Below are 27,073 nucleotides of genomic sequence, written 5' to 3'. Positions count from 1 at the left end.
ATATTTGAAAATTACTATATCTTATATGAAAACAGCTTTATACATTCCTCATTTTTTTAATATATATATATATATATACTGCTTCTTGTTTGTTTTTTTAAGTTTTTTATTATTTTTCTTTGTTTTGTTTTTTACTTTTAAAAGAAATCTTGAACTGTCTTTCAGTCAATTCTATAAAGTGAAACTGCAAAATATTTATTATGTAGTGCTTTACAATATAGCAGTGGTGAGAAAGAATTGTTGAACACTGCTTCACTACCACCATCATGGCCATATAAAGGCCCATACTGTCCAGTTAAATCTCACCTTATGACAACACAAGCTAGTCAGTTTAACAGCAGTTTTTGGTTACAATAAGTCCCTATCCCCCAGCAAAACTCATTTGTTACTCAAGTGGTCGTTAAAAAAAAAATATTTAAAACTATAAATATGCAATCATAGCACTGTAAATGGCAAGGTATTGTTGCTCGTTATTGAACTATTAACTCTCACACACCTTTGCTTAATAAAGCCAATGTCAAAGAGCTAACTGGCAAAGCATGGTGAAAACACTGAGGGGCAAACCTATGGGTCCAGCATTTTGAGCATTGAAAAAAAAAATAATAATGTGATGTCACATGCGATTATAATTCTTAATTATAGTTTATACACTCAACATCACTCACCCCACACCCTTTTACTTCTCCAGGATTTAGGTCTGAAACATGTGATACCCTAACATTTAAAGGTGGTAGAGAGTTTATTGAGAAAAATTTGCTATCAGTATTAAGCAAGTCAAGTGACTTCATATAAATTCCTTTATTGGCTGTTGAAAGGTCAAGTGATGTGTATATGTGTGTGTGTGTATACACATACATGTTTTGTGTGCACATGTGGCTGGCTGGCTGGTACACAGGTTGATAGGTAAATGTGTGTATGAATGTATAAACATATACATGTATAAATATGCATTGGGTGGATAAAATATGAAATAAGTTTGTGTATTTGAAAGCAGAACAAAGCAAATTCAATGCCTAAGATTGAATTTTTAAGGATGGGAAATCTAAAACATAAAGAAAAAACAATGAATATTGTATAATTCTTTCACTTTCTTTGTATTTTTTTGAGTTGTAGACATTATCAGAAAGTTTCATTCTGGACAAATACTGCAAACTGAAACTTTCAACACAAAACATAATAATAATCATAAAACTAACAGTCCTTTCTATTACAGGCACAAGGCCTGACATTTTGAATGTTGATCACAGCGACCCCCAGAGCTCAACTGATAATTCATTGACTCTGAAAGGATGAAAGGCAAAGCCAACCTTGGCAGAACATGAAGACAGATGAAGTGCAGCTAAGTATTTTGTCTGACAACTGGCTGCCTTAATGATGACAACAACTAAGGTATCTATCACAACTCTATATGGTATGTTCAGCAAAGAATAAAGCTATTGCTTAGGGTCCAATGCATATCAGTGCAGATAGATTTTGATAGCAGTGTAATTGTTGGTCTTAATATATTCCAGCAAAGGTAAAAAAGCTAAACAGATGTCAAAGCATTTGTTGGTCAAATTGCAGTAATTAGTCTAACAGATATTAGTAAATCTATTTGTTAAACAGATATTAGTGTAGCAGTTAGCTTAGTTTATAAAATTGATATTGGTGTAATGGATATTAAATATGGCTATTTGTCTAACAGATCACTGTTGAAACACTGCTCTTAATGCATTTTAAAGCTGCTGGTCAGTAGTCATAATATTAGCTGAGCTATTAAACACACACACACACTCTTGTAGCCTCGGCTGTTGACCATTGATCTATCTAGAGTTAACTTTCACTCGCAAAATTAATCAGTATCTTTCCCAATCTAATCCTCCTCATCATCACTAACTTTTTACTATGATATAGGTTGAATAGATTTTCGTCAAGCCAAAATCTGTCTTCAATGAAGTTAACATCCTGAAATCTGAACTCAATATTCTTTGTGCTTTCCTTGCACTTTCTGTCATGGCAGTGTTGCCATTTAAGTACTGTCTATGACCTTCACACATAGATAAATGAATGCTCAAAGCCAGTGCTGCCTGTCACTCATCCAATCAATTTCTGCCACCAATCCAGCTACAATGGCAACATTCAGTTCTAGCCAGGCTAAATATTCACTGCCAATTATTGGTCAAAACACAGTTGTGATACCATTTCACTGCCAATCATTGGTCAAAACACAGTGGTGATGTCATTTTACTGCCAGTCTTTGGTCAAAATACAGTGGAGATGCTATTTCACTGCCAATCATTGGTCAAAACACAGTGACGATGTCCTTTCACTGCCAGTCATTGGTTAAAAAACAGGTGATGTTATTTCACTGTCAGTGATTGGTCATATAGGTGATGATGTCATTTCACTGCCAGTCGTTGGTCAAAACCTAGTGATGCCATTTCACTGTCAGTCACTGATCAAAGCAGTGATGTTATTTCACTGCCAGTTTCTGGTCAAAACACAGTGAGATGTCATTGGTCCAGTAGACACTATCGCTGTAATTAACACAACTAAATACAGATCACCTATTAAAAGAGATTGAGTTAATTGACAAAAGAAAATGTAGGATGATGGAGTGAGCTGTATATTTTACAATACAATAAAAGACTATAAACATTGCATGTAAGGTGCCAAATGTCTCAATCAAACAGCCAGTAATGAGGAAGTAAAAATAAAAACTGCTTTTACTCTACAAGACCTAGAAAGACTTAAAGGGATAACACATATTAAACAGTAACAGAGATGATGGTGATGATAATAATTGGTTCTGAATTAAGCACAAGGCCTGGAATTTGGAGGAGAGGGTTAGTCAAACTGACCTAGTTCTTCACTAATACTTTACTTTATCTATCTTAAAGGAATGAAAAGCAAAGCTGACTTCTAAAAGAGTTGAACTTAGAATGTAAAGAGCTGGAGCAAATATTACAACATATTTTCTCTGCTACTCTAACAACTCTGCCAATCCACTAACCTTATTAACAATGGTCCAAATTTAGGCATAAGGTTTGATATTTCAAGACAAGGGTGAGTCAATCTATCATTGCCCTTAAAAATAATTCTTTCTACTATAGGCACATGGAGGCCTAATATTTTGCAGGAAGGAGTTAGTCAATTACATCAATCCCAATGTTCAACCAGTAATTATTTTATCAACCCTGAAAGAATGAAAGGTAAAGTCAACTTTGGCAGGATTTGAACTCAGAACACAAACAGTCAGAAGAAACACCACCAAGCATTGTGTATGGCCAGCAACTGGTTGAGCCAGCCCATTGCCTTTAAAGGATGAAAAGCAAAGTTGACCACAATGGAATTTGAACTCAGAACGTAAAACCAGAATAAATGCTGCTATGCATTTTGTCCAACACATTAATGATTCAATCAGCTTGGTGCCTTCTTAATAATAATAATTATTTCTAATTTAAGCATAAAGCTAGTAGTTTTGAGGAGGGAGATTGGCTGATTATCACTGACCTCATTAAGTGACTGGTACTTCATTTTATCAACCCCAAAAGAATGAAAAGCAAAATTGATCTTGGCGAAATCTCTGAACTTAGAATGTAGAGTGATGCAACTGAATACTGCAGCAGCAAAAATAATAATAATAATAATAATAATAATAATAATAATAATCCTTTCTTCTGAAGGCACAAAGCCTGAAATTTTGGGGGAGGGGCTAGTTAATTACATTGACCCCAGTACTCAACAGGTACTTATTTCATAGACCCCCAAAAGGATGAAAGGCAGCATTTGAACTCAGAATGTAAAGACAGAAGTTACTGCTAAGCATTTTGCCCGGCATGCTAACGATTCTGCTAGCTCACTGCCTTCCGAATAATAATAATAATAATAATAATAATAATAATGATGATGATGATAATAATAAATAACAACAACAGCAACAAAAACAAAACAAACCAAATTAATTTGGGAATCATAGAAAAAAACATACTGAGTGCTAAAATTATCTGACAGGTCACTCAAACAAAACATGAAATCATACAAATAAAATTTTTAAAATAATGGAAATGAATGTCTTAAATTTTTTTCCAAAATATATTGTTTTTTTTTTTCTTGTTTAATTTCAAATTATTGACACCAACAAACAAAATATACAAAAATATAAAAACATATCACTTACATAAGAAACAAATGTTAATCAAAATGTGTGTGTGTGTGTGTGTGTGTGTGTGTGTGTGTGTGTGTGTGTGTGTGTACATCTATTAAAGCTAATACTGAAAATTTTTCATATTGAAAAGAAACTTAACATATACATACACACGTGTGTGTGTGTATATATATATATATATATATATATATATATATATATATATATACATACATATACATACATACACATGTATATGTATGTATATATATATATGTATATATACATATACACACACAAACATGCATGTACATGCTATATATGTATATACACACACACACACACATATATAAGCATACGTGTAAGTGTGTACATACATTCATACATACAAACATATATACACCAGTTGAAGGATTAACAGGTGTACTGTCTGTGTCCATAGCTATCACAGTTCATCCACATTGTACACTGCCAGCTCTCTACAAGTTACCACTTGGGGCTACTATATACTAGTGCTCAGTTTTATTAGCATGTAGTATTCAGCTCAGATCTCTGCAAACTAGGTAGAAGCAAAGACTTTGTGGTCTATATTGTCATTTGCTCTGCTAGAAATAGCAGCCAAATCTCTCTTGAATACTCAACTATCTTCAATATGGAAACCCCCCCCCCACTAAATCTGCATAGTCCTAAAAAAAAGACGGCATGGTCACAAGGCATAGGTCAGCTTCGTCATAGCTGACCCAGGAAGGCTAAAGAACAACAGCAACAACAGCCTTTCATAAAATGACTGCTCAGCAAGGAAAGGGAAGTTTTTCTCACTCAACTTCTAGGAAATGATAAGTCCCAGTACACCATGTCTTGATAATTACAAATGGATAAAAATATTAAGATATATATATATATATATATATATATATATATATATATACACACACACACACATTCACACATTGCTTAGTAGGTGGGTTAAGTTGGTGTTGTTTTTTTGTGTACAGTTTTAAACAAGATAAAAAAGTTATCATAAAATGAACTAAAAAATATATGCAGTACTTTGGGAAGATTGGGAGAAACAGAATTGAATATTTAAATAAATACGCATACTAAATGGACAAACACACATAGATATGTACATACAACAATAAACACACACACACAACATATACAGCAAATCAGCAGAAGTTTACATACACACACACACTCACATATATATATACACACACACACACACATATATATACATGTGGTTATATCTATATACAAAAACTATTACGTATATATATATATATATATATATATATATATATATATATGTACCTAGTATGAACAAAAAGTATTCACACACTAACTAAAGTACTCAGTACTTCAATTAGTGGAGTTAAATATATTAGTTTACAGGTTTACAAATCTGTTTTGATTTTTTGGGAATTATTGAGAAAGAAGTTCATGCATGGGTCAATGTAATAGTTTAGAAGAAGGAGAGAAATCAAGTATTAAGTGTAAACATATGATGAAGCAGGTGATGATAACTTTCATAGAAGGGATAATATAATTTAAAATTATGGGTGCTAAGTCTTTATGTATTTAGGGGTGGACCTACCATTTAATATTTAACACTGGAGTTAAGGGATAAGAGAGAATCCAATCAGATCATGCCTTATGTATCAGATAGAATTCGATTCATCTTAAAGAACGTATTAACAGAAATATATGGAAAAAATTTTTTGACCAAATAATACAGAAAGATTAGAAGCAAAAGTGATCTAAGTTCTTTCAAAAATTGTTAAAGTAAAGAATTAAAATGTCAATACTTATGTTATGTATGTTAAAGATGTAAGAAGTTTAAAATTAATAATACTGATATACAAAGAAAGAATTATAAATGAAAATCTTTGTAAAAAGTTATTAACCTTTTTGATACTAACTCATCTCTATAATTCAAACTTTGTTTTAAAAAGAACCTAATTAAAAACTTCCATCAAAGTTTCATGCTAGTTTTTGTTCTAAACACTAGCTTAATAATGAAAATGTTATTTTACTAAATTCTTCATTATTTTCAAATTAATTGAAGTAAAGGCAGTATATTTCAATAAAAATATGCTAACAAAAGGGCTAGATAAAAAGATAGAATAAAATAATAGTCTTAGGTACCATGCTTAAAGATTACAACTATCAAAATCAGGAAATTCAGGTTTAACTAACTTGGAAGTATCAGGCCTGAAGTAGAGAGTTTGTTTTTAAGATGAGATAAGTACAGTATATATGAGACAATATTTTAGCAAAGGAAGAATGTGATCCATAAAGAGCACCAACACATATATAGGCCTAAATAACAAACAAAGCAAGTGGAAATACACAAGAATAAAACAATAAAAGATGTAAACAAACAAATCTATCAGTTAAATCGTGGAGGCTAACAAACTGATCAAAGTGCTCAATCTTAAACAACATGAAAACACAGATACAAGTCAGCACTTATATACTTCTGTAATGGCACAGAAAATCACTGGGACATACACAAAACATCATCATTTTAATGTATTCTCTTTCATAAATCAGAGAGAAATATATTGGGTTAGAGTTGGCTGGAGGTCCTCCCTGTCGCCAACCACCACTGGTTTCCAAGCAAGGTAATAATTTCAGTCTATTGAACAACAAACAGCCTGAACGTGTTGTATTCATGGAGATCAACACCATGTGTATTGGCCTTTTGTTTACAAAGATCATGCCATGTGTCAAGAAGCCTAGACATGCCTTCATTGTGGACTGCAAAGCCATTGTTCACAACCAATGAGCAAACACAAATGAAGATACACACACTCACATTCTAAAACAGGTCAAAATTGTGATGATATTTGATTGACAACTGATGAGGTGTTCAGCATGTCTGCATCCATTTTGTTTTGTTTCCCCTGTACCACATTATTATCATATATCATGCTTTCTCAGTATCATCTCTTCCAGTACACTCCCTCATGTTGCCAATGGCAGCCCTCCCCCATTATAACTGTTCATCACCCACCATTTCCCTCACACACTTCATGTCTTCTTCACAGCTACCTGTTACCCCCCCCCCAACCCACACCTACTTGCTCCAGCTTTCCTTCCAAAAGATATTCACAAATGAACATGCTTTTACCACACACTGCATTCCTCTCTGTCCCCATATCTGTCCATCTGCCACTCACTTCGCACACTATCATGAGCTTACCCACCCATACCACTAGGTATTCCCTGACACATCTTCATCACCATCCTCTTTCTTTTCCGACTGGAGCAACTATGTATCTCCCCGACAGCAAAACACCTGCTTTATGTCCATCAATTATACTTTAACTTCTTATCACCTGGCATAAAGCTACCTTCCTCAAAACTGCTCCCTAATTTAGTTGAGGTGTCTCGTCTTGTGAGTTACTTGGTGACCTTACTAATGCTTGGTGCTATTTAAAAACCACCAAGTACGCATCCAGCCATAGATACCATGACAAAGTAGACACTGGAGTTGGGTACAATCTCCTGTTGACCAGCTCCTGCCAAACTATCCAACCCATGCCAGCATGAAAAACAGATGCTAAATGATGATGATAATTATATATATATATATATATATATATATATATATATATATATATATATATATACACACACACACACATATACATACATATAACAGGCTTTTTTCAGTTTCCATCTATTAAATCCACTCACAAGGCTTTGATTGGCCTGTGGCTATAGTAGAAGACAATTGCCCAACATATCATGCAATGGGACTGGCCCTGAAACCACATGGTTGGGAAGCAAACTTTTTAACCACAGAATTATACTGTTCCTGCATAAATGTACATAGATGCACACAACTGTAAAGAGACATTATATGTGTGTGCATGCATATGCATATACATATATAGATACAATAAATCAATGAACATGTGCCTGTATGTGTGTGTGTGTGTGTGTATATATATGTGTGTGTATGTATATATATATATATATATATATATATATATATATATACACACACACACACACACACATTACTCAGATAGCTATATGTATGAATATATATACAAACAAAATATAAAAACATACATATATGAATATAAGCGTGTATACATACAGACATACATGCAAACAGATATGTCATACATATATATAGACACACACTCACTAACACAAGAATTAATTTAAACAGGCCATATCCAGCCCATATTTTCTATCTGTTTTATATTCAAACTGGCCAGACCTAGCCTCCACCTACCATTCTATAAATAAACAATCACATCATCTCAAAGCAATGAAATAATATATGATTAATTCAAAATAATGTGAACAAATAAATATTACATTTGACGGAATAACTTGAAAAGTTCAGCAGATTCAGAATCACACAGGCAGTAATTTTAAGCATAAACACAGATGTGTGGACATAATATTATTTCACTTCTGCTTCAATATAAAGTCTTCCTACAATTTTTTTCAATAGATATGGCTGTGTGTTAAGAAGTTTGCTTTCCAGCCACATGGTTCTAGGTTTAGTCCCACTGTGTCGCACCTTGGGCAAGTGGTCTTGGTGGTGGATTTAGTAGATGGAAACTCAAAGAAGGCCATTGTATATGTGTGTGTTTCTGTTTGTTCCCCACTACAACTTGACAACTAGAGACGGTTTGTTTACATCTGCATAACTTAGTGATTCAGCAAAAGAGACCAATAGGAAAAGTACCAAACTTAAAAAAAAAAAAAAAGTATAGGGTTCGACTTCTTTGACTAAATCCTTCAAAGCAGTGGTCCAGCATGGCCATAGTCCAACGACAGAAACAAATACAAGACAGTCATTTAGTATTATTAATTCCCTATAACTTATCTAACATATTTCTTACCTTATCAAATCTAATTACTGTTTGACATTTTTACTGGGTTTTTTTCCTCATTAAATTTTAGCAGAATTTTAATCACTTTTGCTACCCTAATTTAAAACATTTGGTCAAAAAACTTTTTAGCAACATATTTCTAGAGTTGCATTCTTTGATTTGATTTATTTCATTATGTATTCAATCAGGTTGAAGTCTCTCTTTTGCTTTAGCTCATGCATTCCATGATAAACATTAAACAGTGAATCTACTTCTTAATGTGAACTAAAACAGCCATAATTTTAAATTAAGCTACTCCTTTCAACCAAAGGTATCACCACCCCTTCAACCTTGCACTTGATTTCTTCTAAACTATTTCTTCAACCCAGACAGAGATTTTTCTTCTCAGTTTTGAAGGAATCAGAATGATCAAAATAGATTTGTAAACCTGTAAAAATGATCAAAACAAATTCTTATACCTATGAACTGATGTAGTCATATATACATACACACACACGTGTGTGTGTTATCACTAGAAAGCACCAAAATAGAGAACAGGGAGGGAAAAATAGAGATTTTAAATCAGTTCCAATAAATTAAATTAATACTTTGAGAGAGCGTGCAAATTGTGAGATTTTTGAAGTGAGGGTGTATGAATGTTCATTTTACGTTAAAGCTTCTTTTATGATTTGAGCCTTTGATAACAATTGGTATGCCTGCTTGACAATAATAGTGATGCTGCCCAATTTTACTAATCTATCTCCTAAGTGTGACCAGACTGAAGTTTTGGGGCTTGAACCAGCCATTTGTAAACCAATTTTTATCTCATCCTCTCTTTTATTTCATAATTTGTTTTTCATTTACAATTGACTAATCATGATACAATAATCAAATGCATTTTTAATTTGTAGTTAGTTTAATGCTAGTTTTTTTTTAAGAAAGAAAGAAAAATAAAACAAATAAATAAAGGAGAGACTTTGTCTATTTCCTGTATTTGAATATGAAATATTGTTTTTGTTGCTGTTTTATTTTTACCCACCTATTCAGCGTTATCACCAGATAATGATGCTGGTGTCCAGCAATGCCAATTTAAAAGCCCATTTCACCATGTCATATCCATGGATTATACATATCAAAATTTAGAGCTAACCCTATGAACATCCAGAGCAGTTATCAGCAACATAAATCTCTTCAAGATGAAATCTCGTTTCCATTATATATGAACACACGCACATACATATGTGTATATGTATATTTCTGCATGTGAGTATGCATGCATGTATGTGTGTGTATATATATATGTGTGTGTGCATGTATATGTATATATATATACTAAAACACCTCCTTTGAACCACTGATAATAGATTATGCATTTAGAATAATGTTTTATACAGGGGGGTTATGGATTGAAAGGGTAAATTCAGCTTGATTTTTTCTGTAAAATTACAGATAGAAAAACAAAACACTTATCACAAACACAGCTAGTTATCCAGTAATTCATAATATAAGGATATCACTTGAAACTCTCAGTAGAAAACCAAGAAAAAAAAAAAAGAAGAGAGAAACAAACAGAGAAAATATCAAGATATTATGGACTAGCACCCTTACAACCATGGCAGAATTATTTCACGTGTCCAACACCTTCAACCAAATGATTAACTTCTCACTGTTTGTTGGAGGACCAGGTTTTCAAACATAATTACTCTGAGTGAAAACTCATTTTGGCAGAGAATTTTTGTGTAAAAGACTGAAACTGTGATATGCAGTTACCTACAGGTTAACAGATTCTTTAAAAAAAATTGTTTTCAAGATAAAAATTAAATGCAAGGAAAAAAAAAATGTCTCTGAAATAGAAATATATATGTATATATATATATATATTTTATATATATGTTTATATTAGCATCTCTTCTATAGCCAATTGGAAAGACTAGTAAGTATCAAGTTTACTTGTTACAAAAGTATACTGTACATTGGCTTACTTTCAGTGTTCACTTGTGGGATACCATTTACAACAGCTGCAGCTGGTGCTGCTACAGCCGCTGCCCCCACATCCCTGCCTTGATCAGAAACTTCAATAACCTCTCCATTGTCACAGTTCACAGCAGCCACTACAACAGCTGGTTCAATGTGATTGTTTTCATTTGGGATTTCTAAATTGGGGACAGGTTCAAGACCAGTGTCCTGCTCCTGCTTGTTAAGGACTTTTGATTCAGCCCCTGCAATTTCAATAATGTCTACAGTAGCAGGGATCAAAAGGGGCTCCAGTGCAACTGGGACCTCTTCAACAGAGTTTGTTCGAGTGTTATGTCTTGAAGGTGACAACAATGGAGGGGGGAGTGTAGGTGAAGGAGTATGTCTAAGTGGAACGTCTTTGCTCCTGATAATATCAGTGTTCACATATTTTGATGCAGAAGAACTAAACAATTTGGGTGAATTTGTATTCTCTTGTAACTGGATGGTGTTTTTGGCCACAATAGCTGTTGTTGTTTGTAATGAGCCCAAGGAAGTTCTACTGCTTGGTAACATTCCTTGAGCAACAGTTGATAATGAGGAGGTTCCTGATGCAAGGCTACTTGAACTACAAGATTTATTCACAGTCAATGGAGAAATTCTTGCCATTGGCACAACCACAGTGTTGGCCTCAGAGATGTTCATGTAGGCTTGTTCACTTGACACCAGTTTTCTAGTAACATCAGCAGCAAGAGTAAAGTTTGGTCTTTCTGCTAACTCTCTGCCAGCACAAGACATTGAACTTCCAGATGACATCAAAGAAGAAGGTGTTGAACAAGATGACGAGATTTCATTGCTGTATAATGGTTCACTATCATCATGGTCATCGCTGTCATTATGCTCCACACTTTTCCCTGTGCCATTTGACCAGCTGGTAGTTGTTGATACATGGGGTGTAGAAACAGTTGGTACAACACTTGTACCATTAGTGGTTTGTGAAGAACGTTTCTTTTGTGGAGACTTCTCAAATAGTCTTGGGACATAACGTACTTCAGCAGCAGCACTGGAGGATACAATAAAAGCGGAACCTTCACGATCATGATCAGAATTGGTTCGAATTTTTAGAATCTCTTCAGGCGCTACATGAATCTCATCTCTTGGGTTAACACTTTTATTTGTACTCACTCCAATCGAATGAACTCCGGTAGATGTTCCTGATTTACGATTGAGTGATGGTGAGGCTTTTTTCATGTCATGCATACGCATTAGGTTGCTAGACTGAGATGGTGGACACTGAAAAATGGAAGCAGGGGAAAACTCAGCAACAATTTTCTGCTGCGAATGTTCGTGTGTGTCCCAATCTCGTACAGAAGATGGCATTTTTTGTTGCAAAGCAGCACGTTTCTTGCTATCTGACCAACGGAAGTGGTGCAGTCTATCAGCTTGAGTTGAATTGGATTTGCGCTGTGATCTGTCTGAGCTGTAACGGATCACTCCGGATTTCCCACATTCAAGTCTAGCTTTTGGACGACACACCAACAGAGGGTCTTTAGATTTGTCTTCTTTTGACCTGGAAGACCTTCCTTCTGATTTATGAACAAGACACTCAGTGTGTTTACTCCGCGAATGACCATCCCTCAGGTGTTTCTCGGAATTCTCCATCATAGAGAGCTTTTCTGCAGCTTTCATGCTTGCAGCTAGAGGATCAAACTCTTTAGCTGGAAGGATTATTTCTCTTTTGTTCCGGTTATAATGCTTAGAGCGATTGCCAGAAGACAGCGTCTCTTTTGATAATGGCACCAACTTGACTCCACTGCAATCTGAATGGGAGCTTACTTGGTTCTGAGAGGAAGTGCCAAGCATGTCTTGGCATTCACTTACTAAATTTTTGTCTGTAACCCTGTGTGAAACTTTTGTAGGCTCACATTTAGCAGACAGTGAAGTTGAAATAGTTTGTTTTTGTGAACGCTGATGATGATGATGATGATGGTGGTGGTGGTGATCTGTATGGTGAGATGAATGAGATTTGGTAGGGCGTGTAGGTGAATGCAGTCGGGGAGGGAGAAATGGCAAATTGGGTGACACAGTAGTCGATGTTTCAGGAGTGGATTGATTCTTATTTTTATCACCACTGCAATTTTCATAAGAGTCTTTAACGATTATATACTCTCTGTCTCCAGCCCGGAGAGCTTCATTTGAGTTTTGCAGTTGGCTTTTTGGTCGGGAACTACTAGTCGCTTCAGGAGATTTCAGTTGGTATTGAGCCCTGTTTATAACAACTCCAGAAAAATCATGGAAAGTAACTCCCTGTGGATTTGTCTTGTTAGAAGAAACTAGAGAAGATTTTGAATGCTGATTACCATCCTGAGTAGTTGCTTCCGAAGCAACAGCATACATTGACTGACTATTTGTGTTCCTCAAATTTAAAGATTTGGAAATATGACAATCAGATGCCGGTCTGGCTGGGATTGATCTAGAATTCTCTCCACATACATTTTGCTTGTAATGTTTTGAAAGTTGAACATCACTCTTATTATTTCCAGATGAGCTGGAAAGTGGAGGGAGGCTGATACTTGATACAGTAGCTAGTCTGATGGGTGATGAAGTAACAGTTTTTACAGTTGCTGTAGTAGTGTGTGACGTTCCAACCCCACTAGAAATCGGATGTGGATCAGCATTTACTACTGGACAATTGACATACCGCTCTTGTTGAATATCACCATCATTGACTACTACTTCCTCATCACTAGTATCAGTGAGTTCTTGTATAACTTCTTCATACGGAGGAAGTTCATCCTCACCAAATACATTAGGAGTCAAATCATCATACTGTGGAGGGAAGTCAGTGGATGCAGCAGGCATCAGCTCTACAGCAGCTATGTAAGAATTCTGAGAGTGGTCACTATATGTTGAAGATGGTGTACCATTATCGGTTATCCTCCGTGGTAAATCAATGTGCTCACTACGCCGGGTATTATCTTGGCATGGCTGATCATGTCTTAAGTGATCTGATGATAAAAATCTATTTGTCTCATTTGAGTGACGGTTGTTTGAGGGGGCATGGTTGTTATTTCCAGTTTGAGTATGGCGTGGTGAGTGAAAGCGTGCATTATGGGAACTTGTTGATGCCAACGGTTCACTTTCTCTAAGTGGTGTGTGAATTGATGCTGTCTCCCTGGGTGTATTCGACCTACTGAAAGTTCGTTCTCGAAGAGGAGTACGGGAAGTAGATGCATTATTTATACGGCTTTCGCTAGATGTACACATCAGATTGTCATTTTCTCGTGAACTCTGGTTTGATGAGCAATTATTGGTTTTTTGAAAAAACAAATACTTGATACAGACCCCAACAGAGGTCAGTGAACTAATAAAACCAAAAATTGCTAAACACAGGGAGAAAATATGGATTATGCTAGTTGATTCTTTGGGATATTTCTTATACACGAAGCTATGTTTGTAAAAATTGCTGTTAAAATCTAATCCTCCAGCAGATAACACAAGCATGACTGCAGACAAACAAGTCGAGATGACTGATGTGATCAGATATGTTTTGATGGCACAAGGTCTTCGCAATTGCCCAGCTACTACACCACTTAGTCCTGACAAAAACATTGAAATGCCACACCATAAACCAGTGCCAAGATAATGGCCCCAGATTTTCTCACTGAAAGCTATTACTGCTATGATTATACTAGCAATGCCAAATATAGAAAGAATGACACCAAGCACAAATGCAGCTTTTTGCGGAAAGTCAATCCTTAATCTCATTTTTTTCAATACTTTTGTGTTGTTGTTGTGAAAGAAATATGGAAAAATGTAATGAATAAACCTCTTTGAATATTGCTTTTCAAAGCATTAGAAAAAAATTCAATCAGTTATACTGAAGTGGTTCTACATTTCCATTGTTTAGATTCTTATTTGTTTTCTTTTAGTTTCTTCTAGTTTAAACACATATTACACAAAGAATTCTTCTCTCCTTAAAATGATCCATTTGTCCATTAATGTGTCAGTAAAATTCTAAGATATATTTAAAAATCTTTTCATACCAGATACTACCTACAATTTGCAGTAGTATATTTGAATCAAACAAGCAAACATAATAAACAGAATAGAAAAAAAATTAATAAAAATGAGCCCCTGGAGGCATAAAATGCTAAGGTAAAAATTAAGAAATACCAATGTTTTAAAAATACCAATCAACTGCTGTAGCCATTTTTTCTTGTATATGTAATTTGGTAGTTAGTATATCTTTTGAATTTGTTCTTAGACATCAGCATGGCTTAAAGCGATTGCTTAATTAGCAATTGCAATAACAAAGTATGTAATTAAAACAAATATGACCGATGTGGTGACCTCTGGATCCACCTGGCAGCAGTTTGTTGACAAATACAAGAGATCTAACATTGCTAATTTATATACATACATAAACACATTATTTATATATAAATATATATATATATATATATATATATATATATATATATATATATATAGATAGATAGATATATATATATATATATATATATATAGTCAAGATGCCAATGTTTATTTTTGAATTTTTTCTACCTTTTTACTGTTATTTTTCCTTAATTATTTTTGATTGATTGCTGATGTATGAATTACAATAAATGTATATAAATCAAAGAGGTTCAAAAGATAATTTAGTGACAGAATACTTTCGAAATGTCATTGGTTATGTTACAAAACTATTTAGATAATTGATAATAGAGATAATGCGGAGTAATGTGTGAAAACGATATTCAATATACAAAATGCCGTTTCAACATAAAACGACATTCAACTTATTACAGCAGAATAGGGGAGAATCACTTTATTCCATACTGTAATAAAGGCTACTGTCTGGTTAATAATATCTATTTCTATTGATGCTTATTGCTCTTTAGTTTTCTTTTTTTTCTTCTTCTTCTTTACTTGTCTTTAAATTATGCTGATATCAACAATATTCCAGACATAAGAGCGAATTCTAAATTTGCTAAAACATGGTATACTAAGTTTCAGTTTTAAAACTATTTTGCAAAATGAAATTGTAAACATTGGCATAATTTTTCAGAACCGCGGTGAAACATCATTATTGAAGTCATCATCGGTTCGGCAAAACGGAGGGGGAGCAATGTGAAAAATTTAAGGTTGAAATAAACGAAGAACGTCGTAGATATTATTTTCAAAAGTGATCCCCTGGTTTCCAGTCAGAAAGCACGTAGTAAAATAGAGGTAAGCATCCAATGATAATAATAGTGCCAAAACTTGACGTAACCAGTAACCGCGGTAAGTCACACATATTTTGGTATGTCCGGGAGGAGTGATGGAATTTCAGAGTTCCGTTGTCTGCTGGTCAGCTTCCTAAGGAAGTGTGGAAGCAGTTCTGACAGTATAGGTGGAGAAAGGCAGTACTAAGAACAACTGCAACACAATATACGGAGAAGGATATAGAAAAAAAGAGAAGAGAATGTGTTTGTGTGTGTGAAGAAAAGAAATAGAGAAAAGTGGATGGATATTTTTACCCTTCTTCGAATGTGAGGAAATTCACGGGTACTACCTCCTTGTATTTGATGCTTGCAACACACCCTCCCCAATCAGCGACATAGGGAATTTCCAGTAAGTAAGCGTGCAGAGTGTGTGCTGAGCCATTGTCATACGCAATTAGAAGCTTTGTAATCGTGATTAACTACAGCGGCGACGATTCGCTTGAGTGAGAGTGTTCCGAAGTGGCTATAAAGAGAGCAACAGGAGTTCAATTGGGCGACTACGACGGCCCGCAGCACAATCAGGCGCCATCTTGGTTGTCTCCAGCAGTACTGTCTGACCTGACCTCGCAACAGACGGAGTGGGAGGTAAAAAAAGGAAGTTTGGGAAATAGAATTGGTGGGAGGCACTGCAAGCAAGCAGGCAGAGGCAACGGCAAGGAAAAGAGAGAGAGAGAGAGAGAGAGAGACGATCAGCAAGCACTGTTATGTTATTTTCTCTGAATTTTTGGATTTTTTTTCACCTTTTTACATTTTTTTCCCTTCCCTCAGCCAACGAACTGACTGCAGGGGTGGGTAGTAAAGAATGTCAGATACAATGGCAGAGGAAGAAGAATTAATATTCACATGTTCAACTGACTACTACAGACAATAAAGCGAGAAAGCGTATAAAGAGAGAAAGATAACTACAGTAGACAAATTGCTATGTACGTTTTCGCTAAAATGTGGAACTTCAGTGTTTTGCCTCTAAGACAGTGCTGGTGGGAGGGGGGTAGGAATAACGGAACGAAATAACCAACAGTTAATTATTTCACAGGAATGGAATTTGGGTAGGTAATATTAAAAAAAGACAACATTGATTAAAAGACGAAACGAAGATTTCAAGAAGCTACACTCCCTTTAATATATCTCTTATTTTATATGTGTGTGTGTTTACACGCATATACAGGCATGGTTACGAAGTTCGCTTTTCAACCACGTGGGCTGTCTCACTGTGTGGTACTTAGACATGTGTCTTGCTCTACAGTAACCTTGCGTCGACCAACGACCAATGAATATGGTAGACCGAAGCAATACGGAAGCCCATCGTGTATGTGTGAAGTCTTGTGGCCTAGTGGTTAGGGTGTTGGTCTCACGATCATAAGGTTGTGGGTCAAATATTTAATCCTGTCAGAGCGTTCTTTCTTGGTCAAAGCACTTTATTTCACTTTGATTTAGTTATAATGAGTACCAGTGCTTGTTTGTGCAGCCTCTCTCTTTCCAGCTGTCATATCCTGAATATTCCTCTGAGTCAAGGACGATAGAGTTGAGAGAATGTTTGTGTCTGCTCGTGATTTAAGCAACCGAGACCAATTTGCAAAATCGTAGCACATATCACTAAGCTATGCTTACTCACAAGAGATGGCTGGTTAAACGTGTATATATGTATTTCTGTGTATGTGTGTGAATGCTGAAATTCTGCACTTTGCATGAAAAAAATGCTGAGCTACAAGAGGTGATGTTGTTTGACATTCCCTGTCAACTAATGATCTGTCAGCTCTGCACTTTTGAAGATGAGTGGAATGAAAAATCTCACACTTAGAAAGAAGTAAGGACTAATGGGTGACAGGAAGGGCATCCACCTGTAAAACAATGCCTCGGTATTATGCATTTATGTAAGATGGCAAGCAGGCAGAATTGTTAACATACCAGGCAAAATGCTTAGTGGCATTCCATTTGCCTTTATATTCTGAGTTCAAATTCCACCAAGGTCAACTTTGCCTTTCATCTTTTTGGGGTCAATAAAATAAGTACCAGTTGAACAATGGAGGTCAATGTAATCAACTTAACCCCTCTCCCAGATTTTCTGGCCTTGTGCCAAAATTTGAAAGCAATATTATGTATTCATGTAAGGTGGCAAGTTGGTAGAATTGTTAGTATGCTCTTTTACTTGTTTCAGTCATTTGACTGCGGCCATGCTGGAGCACTGCCTTTAGTCAAGCAGATCGACCCCAGGACTTATTCTTTGGAAACCTAGTACTTATTCTATCGGTCTCTTTTGCCGAACCACTAAGTTACGGGGACGTAAACACACCAGCATCGGTTGTCAAGTGATGCTGGGGGGACAAACACAGACACACAAACATACACACACACACACACACACATATATATATATACATATATACGACGGGCTTCTTTCAGTTTCTATCTACCAAATCCACTCACAAGGCTTTGGTCGGCCCGAGGCTATAGTAGAAGACACTTGCCCAAGGTGCCACACAGTGGGACTGAACCCGGAACCATGTGGTTGGTAAGCAAGCTATTTACCACACAGCCACTCCTGCTGGACAAAATGCTTAGTGGCATTCTGTTCGATTCTACATTCTAAGCTCAAATTCCACCAAGGTCAACTTTGCCTTTTATCTTTTTGGGGTCAATAAAATAAGTATCAGTTGCTAACGTGGCTGAAGATAGCACCACCTGACTGGCACCCATGTCAGTGGAACGTTAAAAGCACCATCCGAGCGTGTTCATTGCCAGGGCCACAGACTAGCTCCCTTGCCGGTGGCACATAAAAAGCACCATTCGAGCGTGATCGTTGATCGTTACCAGTGTCACCTCACTGGCATTTGTGCTGGTGGCACATGAAAAGCAACGTTTGAGTGAGGTTATTGCCAGTGCTGCTGGACTGGCTCTTGTGCAGGTGGCACATAAAAAGCACCATTTCAGTGTGGCTGTTACCAGTACTGCCTGACTGGCCCTCATGCCAGTGGCACGTAAAAGCACCCACTACACTCTTGGAGTGGTTGGCATTAGGAAGGGCATCCAGCTGTAGAAACTCTGCCAGATCAGATTGGAGCCTGATGCAGCCATCTGGCTCGCCAGTTGTCAGTCAAACCGTCCAACCCATGCCAGCATGGAAAGCGGACGTTAAACAGTGATGATGATGATTATATATATATATATATATATATATATATATATATATATATATATATATATATATATATATATATATATATATATATATATATATATACGAATTTATTATTCTCAAACAAAGACGCTGTTGACATTGACTTCAAAGTTTCAACCAGCTAAACCAATGTCAGACTGCTTTGCCAGATGAAACTTTGAAGTCCCTGTCAACAACATTCGTGTTTGAGAATAATAAATTTGTACTCTACAAGAGTATAGAATAACCCATCAGATTAATGTAAAATTGTTTTTATTATAACTTAGCATAAAAACAAAAATATATATATATATATATATATATATATATATATATATATATATATATATATATATATATATATATATATATATATATATATATATATATATATATATATATATATATATATATATATATATATATATATATATATATATATATATATATATATATATATATATATATATATATATATATATATATATATATATATATATATATATATATATATATATATATATATATATATATATATATATATATATATATATATATGTATATATATATATATATAGGCACAGGAGTGGCTGTGTGGTAAGATGCTTGCTTCCCAATCACATGGCTTCAGGTTCAGTCCCACTGCATGGCACCTTCGACAAGTGTCTTCTACTATAGCCTTGGGCTGACCAAAGCTTGGTGAGTAGATTTGGTAGATGGAAAGTGAAATAAGCCCATCATATATATATATATATATATATATATATATATATATATATATATATATATATATATGTATTTGTGTGTCTGTGTTTCTCCCCTACAATTGCTTGACAACCGATGTCGGTGTGTTTACGTCCCTATATCTTAGCAGTTCGGCTAAAGAGACCGATAGAATAAGTACTAGGCTTACAAAGAATAAGTCCTGGAGTTGATTTGTTCAAGTAAAGGTGGTGCTCCAGCATGGCTAATCAAATGACTAAAACAAGTAAAAGAATATATATGTATGTGTGTGTATGTACGCATGTGTGTATGTATGTTTGTATATATATGCGTATATATAGATTACACACACACATTCACATGCACACTGGGATAACTGACTAAGTAAAACCCCCTCCTTGTAGTAAAACTGAAACCTAGGGTAATGCTTGTCATAAAACAGCACAAACTTTCAAGCTAAAGTTTATTTATATCTACTGAATTCTTTATGACAAAATACAGATATCGCTCAACCATTAAGTACAGTATGCTTTTGTTTTTTTAGTTCAGTGATGGAGGCTGTCACTGTTCATATTTTGCTCTTAACTCTTTCATAAGTTAGAGTCTTTGAATTGCAATCATACAATTCATGCGTGCGTGTGTGTGTGTGTGTGTTTTGTTTCAAGTTCCCCTAAATAAGAGTAAAAAAATCTAAGGAACATGAGCAGAATGTATTTAAGTAGAAGGGCTGTATGTAAATAACCAAGGCAACATTTGGGATACTTGACTGGTCTGTAGAAGAAATAACACTCCATAAACATTAAAACACACAAGATCCTGACATCAGCTGGAAATTTCCACAGAAACAGTGATATCAACAGGCTCTACCTAAGAAGAGATGAAGAAAATAGAAGCCTGAGATCAATGCAGACAGCCTTCAAATGCGATCATAGAGTCTTTTTGAGACAGCATCTGCTAAACAACTGCAGCAAAAATAAATACATAAACCTAGTACTGAAAAGCAAAGAGAACATTATCCTATGTGAGCTCCTCAGGAAGCATTTTCTTTCTGACAACCTCCCATCATAGAGATCAGCTGCTCTTGCCGATGTGAATATTTCTTTGAAAATCAAAGAGAAAGAGGACAACTTTGATACCTTCAGATTATAAATTCAAAATTATAAATTCACATTTAGACAAATAATAATTATTATTATCATTGGTGGACCTGGTTTTGTAAGAAAATGTCTAAGTGAAATCTGGAGAGTATGACAGAGGAACATGAGCAGACATCTTGCTTAAGAGGTGAATACATAGCTTCTGGAAAGAGAAAGGGAGATGTGAGGTCAAGGTAGAAGGTGAATATGAGAGAGAGAGTATAGGGATAGAGGAACAGGAAAGATAGGTGGGTAGGTAAGTGCACTAGATTGAAAAGAGTATGACAGATGATAAAAGATGGGGATTGTGGTGGATGTTGTCTCAGCTACCAAAGTCACCTCACAAAGCATTGAAAAACCCAGGCTATAGAAGACTCTTGCCCAAAATTACACGTTGTGTGACTGAACAGAAGAACCACATGGTTTTGAGGCAAACTTCTTAACTGCACATCCATACCTAAAAAAATTATCAAGAAAAAAAAAATTTGCTCAAAGCACATAATGATGAAAATAACTAAATTAAGCAGAAAATCAGAAAATGTGATACAACAGCATAGAAAAGTTTCAGAAATTCATAGTTGTGCCTCAGCATGATTTGGACCATAATGTATGAAATCAAATGAAAAACTATAATAAAAGTTGCAAGAACTGCTTTACACTAATGTTATTTTCAGAAAGTAATTTTTTAGTTCTCTGTCTAATTTGTTATAACCATCATGGCTAAGACCATGTTGGAATAAAGGATCCTCCTTTATGTTTATTATCATTTGGGGTGGCAGCCTAATTATATATATGTAAAAATACTTCAGTAAATTCTTTACCATTTCATGATATCTTTAATATTCCTATATCTCTTATATTTCTTTTCCTTTTTATCATTCTTTCTTTTTTATCAAGAATGTTCTGGAAAATAGCTTAGACTAAGAATGTATTTTATATAGTTTTTCTCTATTTTACTGTATTTGCAATCAATTTCATTTTTTTTCTTCCTTTTTCTTATTTCTGTATACTGCTCAGTTATATATTCTTTTATATTAAAAGGTTCATATTGTAGTATATATTACAGGTCTATTAGCTATGGTTTGTTTCAGTACCATGCTGTACTAAAGAATATACCTATAGATTTTTAGCCAACACTGTTTGTAATAGCTGTAAATATCTTGTAAGTAATATATTGCACATAGACATAAGGCATTTACATCTAACTACATACAGTAGTGACTAAAAATTCTCTACACGTAGTATGCTACACATAGCTGTAAAATATATATATTTGTATTTGTAATTATATATTAATAATGTATCTCTCTATCTATAGAGAAATGGCAAATTTAAATGAAAAGTCTTTTTAAAAGTGTTTCATTTAAATTTGCCAAAATTCGTTATCCATATTTACAGTTGAAAAGATCTCAAGGATCGAAACCGGTACTGAAATGTTTTTTATAAAAGTATTTTAGCATTTTCTACCTTAACTTTTTTTTCCATATATATATCTACTCGTGTGTTCCTCTTCAACCTTTTACATATATATATATATATATATATATATATATATCGTTGCCAGTGCCCCCAGACTGGCTCTTGTGCGGGTGGCACATGAGATGCACCATTTTGAGCGTGGCCGTTGCCAGTACCGCCTGACTGGCTCCCGTAGGATTTTCGAGCGAGATTGTTGCCAGTGCCCCTGGACTGGCTCTTGTGCAGGTGGCACATGAGATGCACCATTTTTGAGCGTGGCCGTTGCCAGTATCGCCTGACTGGCCTTCGTGCAGGTGACATGTAAAAGCACCTACTACACTCTCTGAGTGGTTGGCGTTAGGAAGGGCATCCAGCTGTAGAAATTCTGCCAAATTTAGATTGGAGCCTGGTGTTGCCATCCGGTTTCACCAGTCCTCAGTCAAGTCGTCCAACCCATGCTAGCATGGAAAGCGGACGTTAAACGATGATGATGATGATATATATATATAGTATGATTATCTACCTGTCTATCAACTCTAAACAAAGAAAGTGCAATTTGAAATGTTTACTTAGTTCATGAAAATGAGTGAGTACTAATTAGCCCTGGATGTTTACTCCTACAATGGACTAATGTCCCATTCAGAGCAAAGTCTTATACTCTCAGCCTAAATACCTCAAAAATCCATATGAGCCCCAACCTCATGAGTTTGTATGCTCAAGGCAGACTTTTTTGTCTACTTAGGTAATATTTGGTAATACTTTGTAGTGTGTGCAAAAGCTTTCTCCATTTACTGATGGATTACTGATGGAACAAAAAACATGTTGAAAGCTGATATTCATACTTGCTGATAAAAATAATATTAGTTTACATGAGTCAACAAGGGGGCGTCTTGACTTTTATTTTTAATGATTTTGTATTGATGATGAGGTTGTTTCATATGGCCCCTAAAAACCATTTTAAGACTGGGGAGTCTGATGATGTTTATGTTTCTTTTGAGCAGTTGCAAGTTGACAATTACAGGAAAAACATAAACAGGAAAAGATTTCCAGGAGATTGATATTCTGGATCAGAAAGACTAGACAAGATGGCTTGTGTGAAGCCTGAGTGGTTGAACACAATGTGGAGGATGAAAAGAGAAGGGAAGGAAAAGAGTCGATTAGAGGTAGCCATACCTGAGAGACCGATACAACTATTGTAGTAGTGTTAGAAGAGTAAGTGAGAGAAGATAGTAAGTCTGTTGACGAGATGATAGAATGTATTGATGAGAAATGTCATGCCATTGAGTCAAATGGTTTTTCTCTGATTGCTCTCTAGGATGATTGTGTTTGTAAAATAGCAACACCATGGCTCCAGTGCCCCTGGACTGGCTTGTGCGGGTGGCACATAAAAAACACCATTTCGAGCGTGGCCGTTGCCAGTATCGCCTGACTGGCCTTCGTGCAGGTGACACGTAAAAGCACCTACTACACTCTCTGATTGGTTGGCGTTAGGAAGGGCATCCAGCTGTAGAAACTCTGCCAAATTTAGATTGGAGCCTGGTGTTGCCATCCGGTTTCACCAGTCCTCAGTCAAGTCGTCCAACCCATGCTAGCATGGAAAGCGGACGTTAAACGATGATGATGATCCCAAATAAGGATGTTATTTCCATTATGGGCTTCACTTGTAGGGTTAGTAGTTATAATGAATTGAAGTATTTTATGGCCCTGAAGAGAAAGGACAGTCTTGTGATTATCCAAAGAGATTATCAGTGATGTTGAGGCCAAACATTTCTAGTGACCTTGAGGGTTCTTGTTATATGGTGTGTCTGTTTAGGTTGAGGTGAGGGTATGATAATGTTTTTTTAATTTGTGCAATGATTGTGACTTTGTGCTGATGAAAGAGACAAGATTGGTATGGAGTTTATATAGTGTGTGTCGTAGTATAGTAATACTGAGTTGTGTTTATGTAGTATGCTATAGTAGAGTGGTGTTTATATAGACTAAGTACTGTGTGGGTTTTATTAGATGGCAACTGTATACACTATTAATTATGCATGTTTCTAATGTTATAGTGTATTAGTAATATAAGAGTATATATTTTATTTTATTGGGTGATGAATGTATAAAATGAAAGCACATAGCCTAGTTTTTAGAGTGCTCTGCTTTTGATCATAATGTCCTTGGCTTAATTCTTGGACAGGGTGGTGTATTGAGTTCTTCATCAGGGTACTTCATTTCATGTGACTCCCATCTACTCAGATGAAAATGAGTACCAGGTGAATGTTGTTGTGGTCCTCTCTTTCACTTTAGCTGTCACACTCTGGATGTTCCAATGAGTCAAAGGCTTAGGGAGTCAAGGGAGTGCCTATGTCTGTCCCCAATTTCATAGGTATATAAAACAATTAGTGAACATATGATTCATGTTACTTACCCATACTCATTCATCGATCAGGGCTGGTTTATTTAAGGTAGTCTGTGTGATTGATGCTTTCAATGTTTTTGTTTACAGAGTCAATGCAGATTTGGTATGAAGTGTTTTGGTTGCTTGCATGTAGGTGATGATTGAGCATAGAAGGTTGGGGGGGAATGAAAGTGGCATCATCTACATAAGAGTGGCTGTTGCTGGTGATGAGAAGAAAGTTGTGATGTACAGGTAACAGAGTGTAGGGTGTAAAACCCAATATTGGGACATTGAAGCTGATAGAACTTGAGACAGACAGAGCTCCATGATTGCTAAATGCAATAGTGTAATCTGATATGAAGACTCTTATCTAAGAAACAAAAGCTAGATGGAGTCCATAGACAGATAGCTTACCTAGAAATAACAGTTAAATGTCCTTCATGTCTCATCTTATCATTATAAAAACAGTACACATTGGATAATGTTATTCTAGATGCATTATAATATCTAAGATACGATAAATGCAAAAGGTATAGTATGATATAATAGATATAATAATACATCATAGACATAAGATATACTAGATATAATATGGGCACAGGTGTGGCTGTGTGGTAAGAAGTTTGCTTCTCAACCACATGGTCTCAGATTCAGTCTCACTGCATGACACCTTGGGCAAATGTCTTCTAATATAGCCACAGACCAATAAAAGCCATGGAAGTGGATTTGGTAGACAGAACCTGAAAGAAGCCATCATATATATGGATATGTGTGTACATGTGTATGTATGATAGAGTGCTGAAAAGTTCCTGACTTTGGGTAAAAGAAAATACAGGAGGATCAGTTAATTATGATTTGATTCAACATATTTCCCCCTCACATTCACACAATTATTGCATCAGTCCTTCAGTTTTCCTAAGCCCTGTAAAAGCCATTGCCAATGAGGCCTTTCGCAATACCCTTAATGCCAGGAACTTTTCAGCACCCCCTCGTCTATGTGTGCATGTGTATTATTGTCTCCTTGCCTTGACCTCATATAATAGTTGTAAATGAATGTCACTGTCACACAAGTGGTGTCCTTTATTTCTAATCTTCTGCAAAAAAATTCCAGATCATAGGGAATATTACCTTACTTAGAAGCAGATTAGTGTCAGCAACAGGGAAGGCATGCCTCAACAAATACCATCCAATCCATGCAAACATGAAAAGTTGGACATTAAATGATGATGATGATGATGATGATAGGATATAATAGATGTAATAATACATCGTAGATATAATAATTCAATAGGGTGGGAAATTCATGACAGAAATGTCATTGGATCATAGGTCAGCTGGTTCAGAAGCTAAACAACAGCATATTAGTCATTAACTAATATTATTTTCTCTTAATATATTACAGATATAATAATTTAATAGGATTGGAAAGTCATGGCAGGAATGTCACTGGATCATAACTCAGCTTGTTCAGGAGCTAAACAACAGCATATTAGTCATCAACCAATACTATTTTCTTTTTGTCTCATACCTGAGTATAATTTAACTGTTAATTTTAGTAATTAAATATGCATTGTCACATGTTTAATTATAGTGCACAGGTTGTCCTACACAAATTCAATTAGTCAGCATTTCTCTTGCCTTGTAAATAAGCAATTTAATTTGAACATTTTGATTGTTTAATGAGTACACATTCACCTGATCTTTAACCTTATCTCTAAACATAAATCTATAAAACAAAACTGTAACAATGGCTGGATATGTGTATAGATGTGTGTGTGTGAAAGAGAGAGAGAGAGAGAAAAAAAAAACTAGAGAGAAAGGGGGAGAGAGAGAGAGAACTAGAGGGAAGGGGGTGGGAGTGAAAGAAATAGAGAGAAAGGAGACAGAGAGAGAGAAAGTGTGTGTGTTTGTGCACGTGTGCTAGTGTATTTATGTATGTATATTTAAATACATGTATAATTGTATATGAATATTTCTTGTAAAATGTGTAGTCTGAAGACATTTTGAAGTGTCTGTTGTTCATAATAGTGTT

General features: G+C 35.4%; 1 protein-coding gene across 1 annotated transcript; it reads right to left on the bottom strand.

The window, feature by feature from the left end:
• Position 1: 1 nt before the first annotated feature.
• LOC149135411 (uncharacterized) lies at positions 2-15,369 on the bottom strand. Its single transcript, XM_089351948.1, has one exon. The coding sequence runs from the start codon at positions 14,689-14,691 to the stop codon at positions 10,924-10,926; it is 3,768 nt and encodes a 1,255-aa protein (XP_089208074.1). The 5' UTR covers positions 14,692-15,369; the 3' UTR covers positions 2-10,923.
• Between the last annotated feature and the right edge of the window lie 11,704 nt (positions 15,370-27,073).

This window comes from Octopus bimaculoides, chromosome 5 (genome assembly GCF_046866305.1).
Source record: "Octopus bimaculoides isolate indiv1 chromosome 5, ASM4686630v1, whole genome shotgun sequence".
Classification (NCBI taxonomy): domain Eukaryota; kingdom Metazoa; phylum Mollusca; class Cephalopoda; order Octopoda; family Octopodidae; genus Octopus; species Octopus bimaculoides.
This window is presented reverse-complemented; position numbering and strand designations above follow the sequence as displayed.

What these genes read in the sequence shown, in the direction of transcription:
- LOC149135411 (XM_089351948.1), bottom strand. Translation starts at nt 14,691, where the DNA reads ATGAGATTAAGGATTGACTTTCCGCAAAAAGCTGCATTTGTGCTTGGT.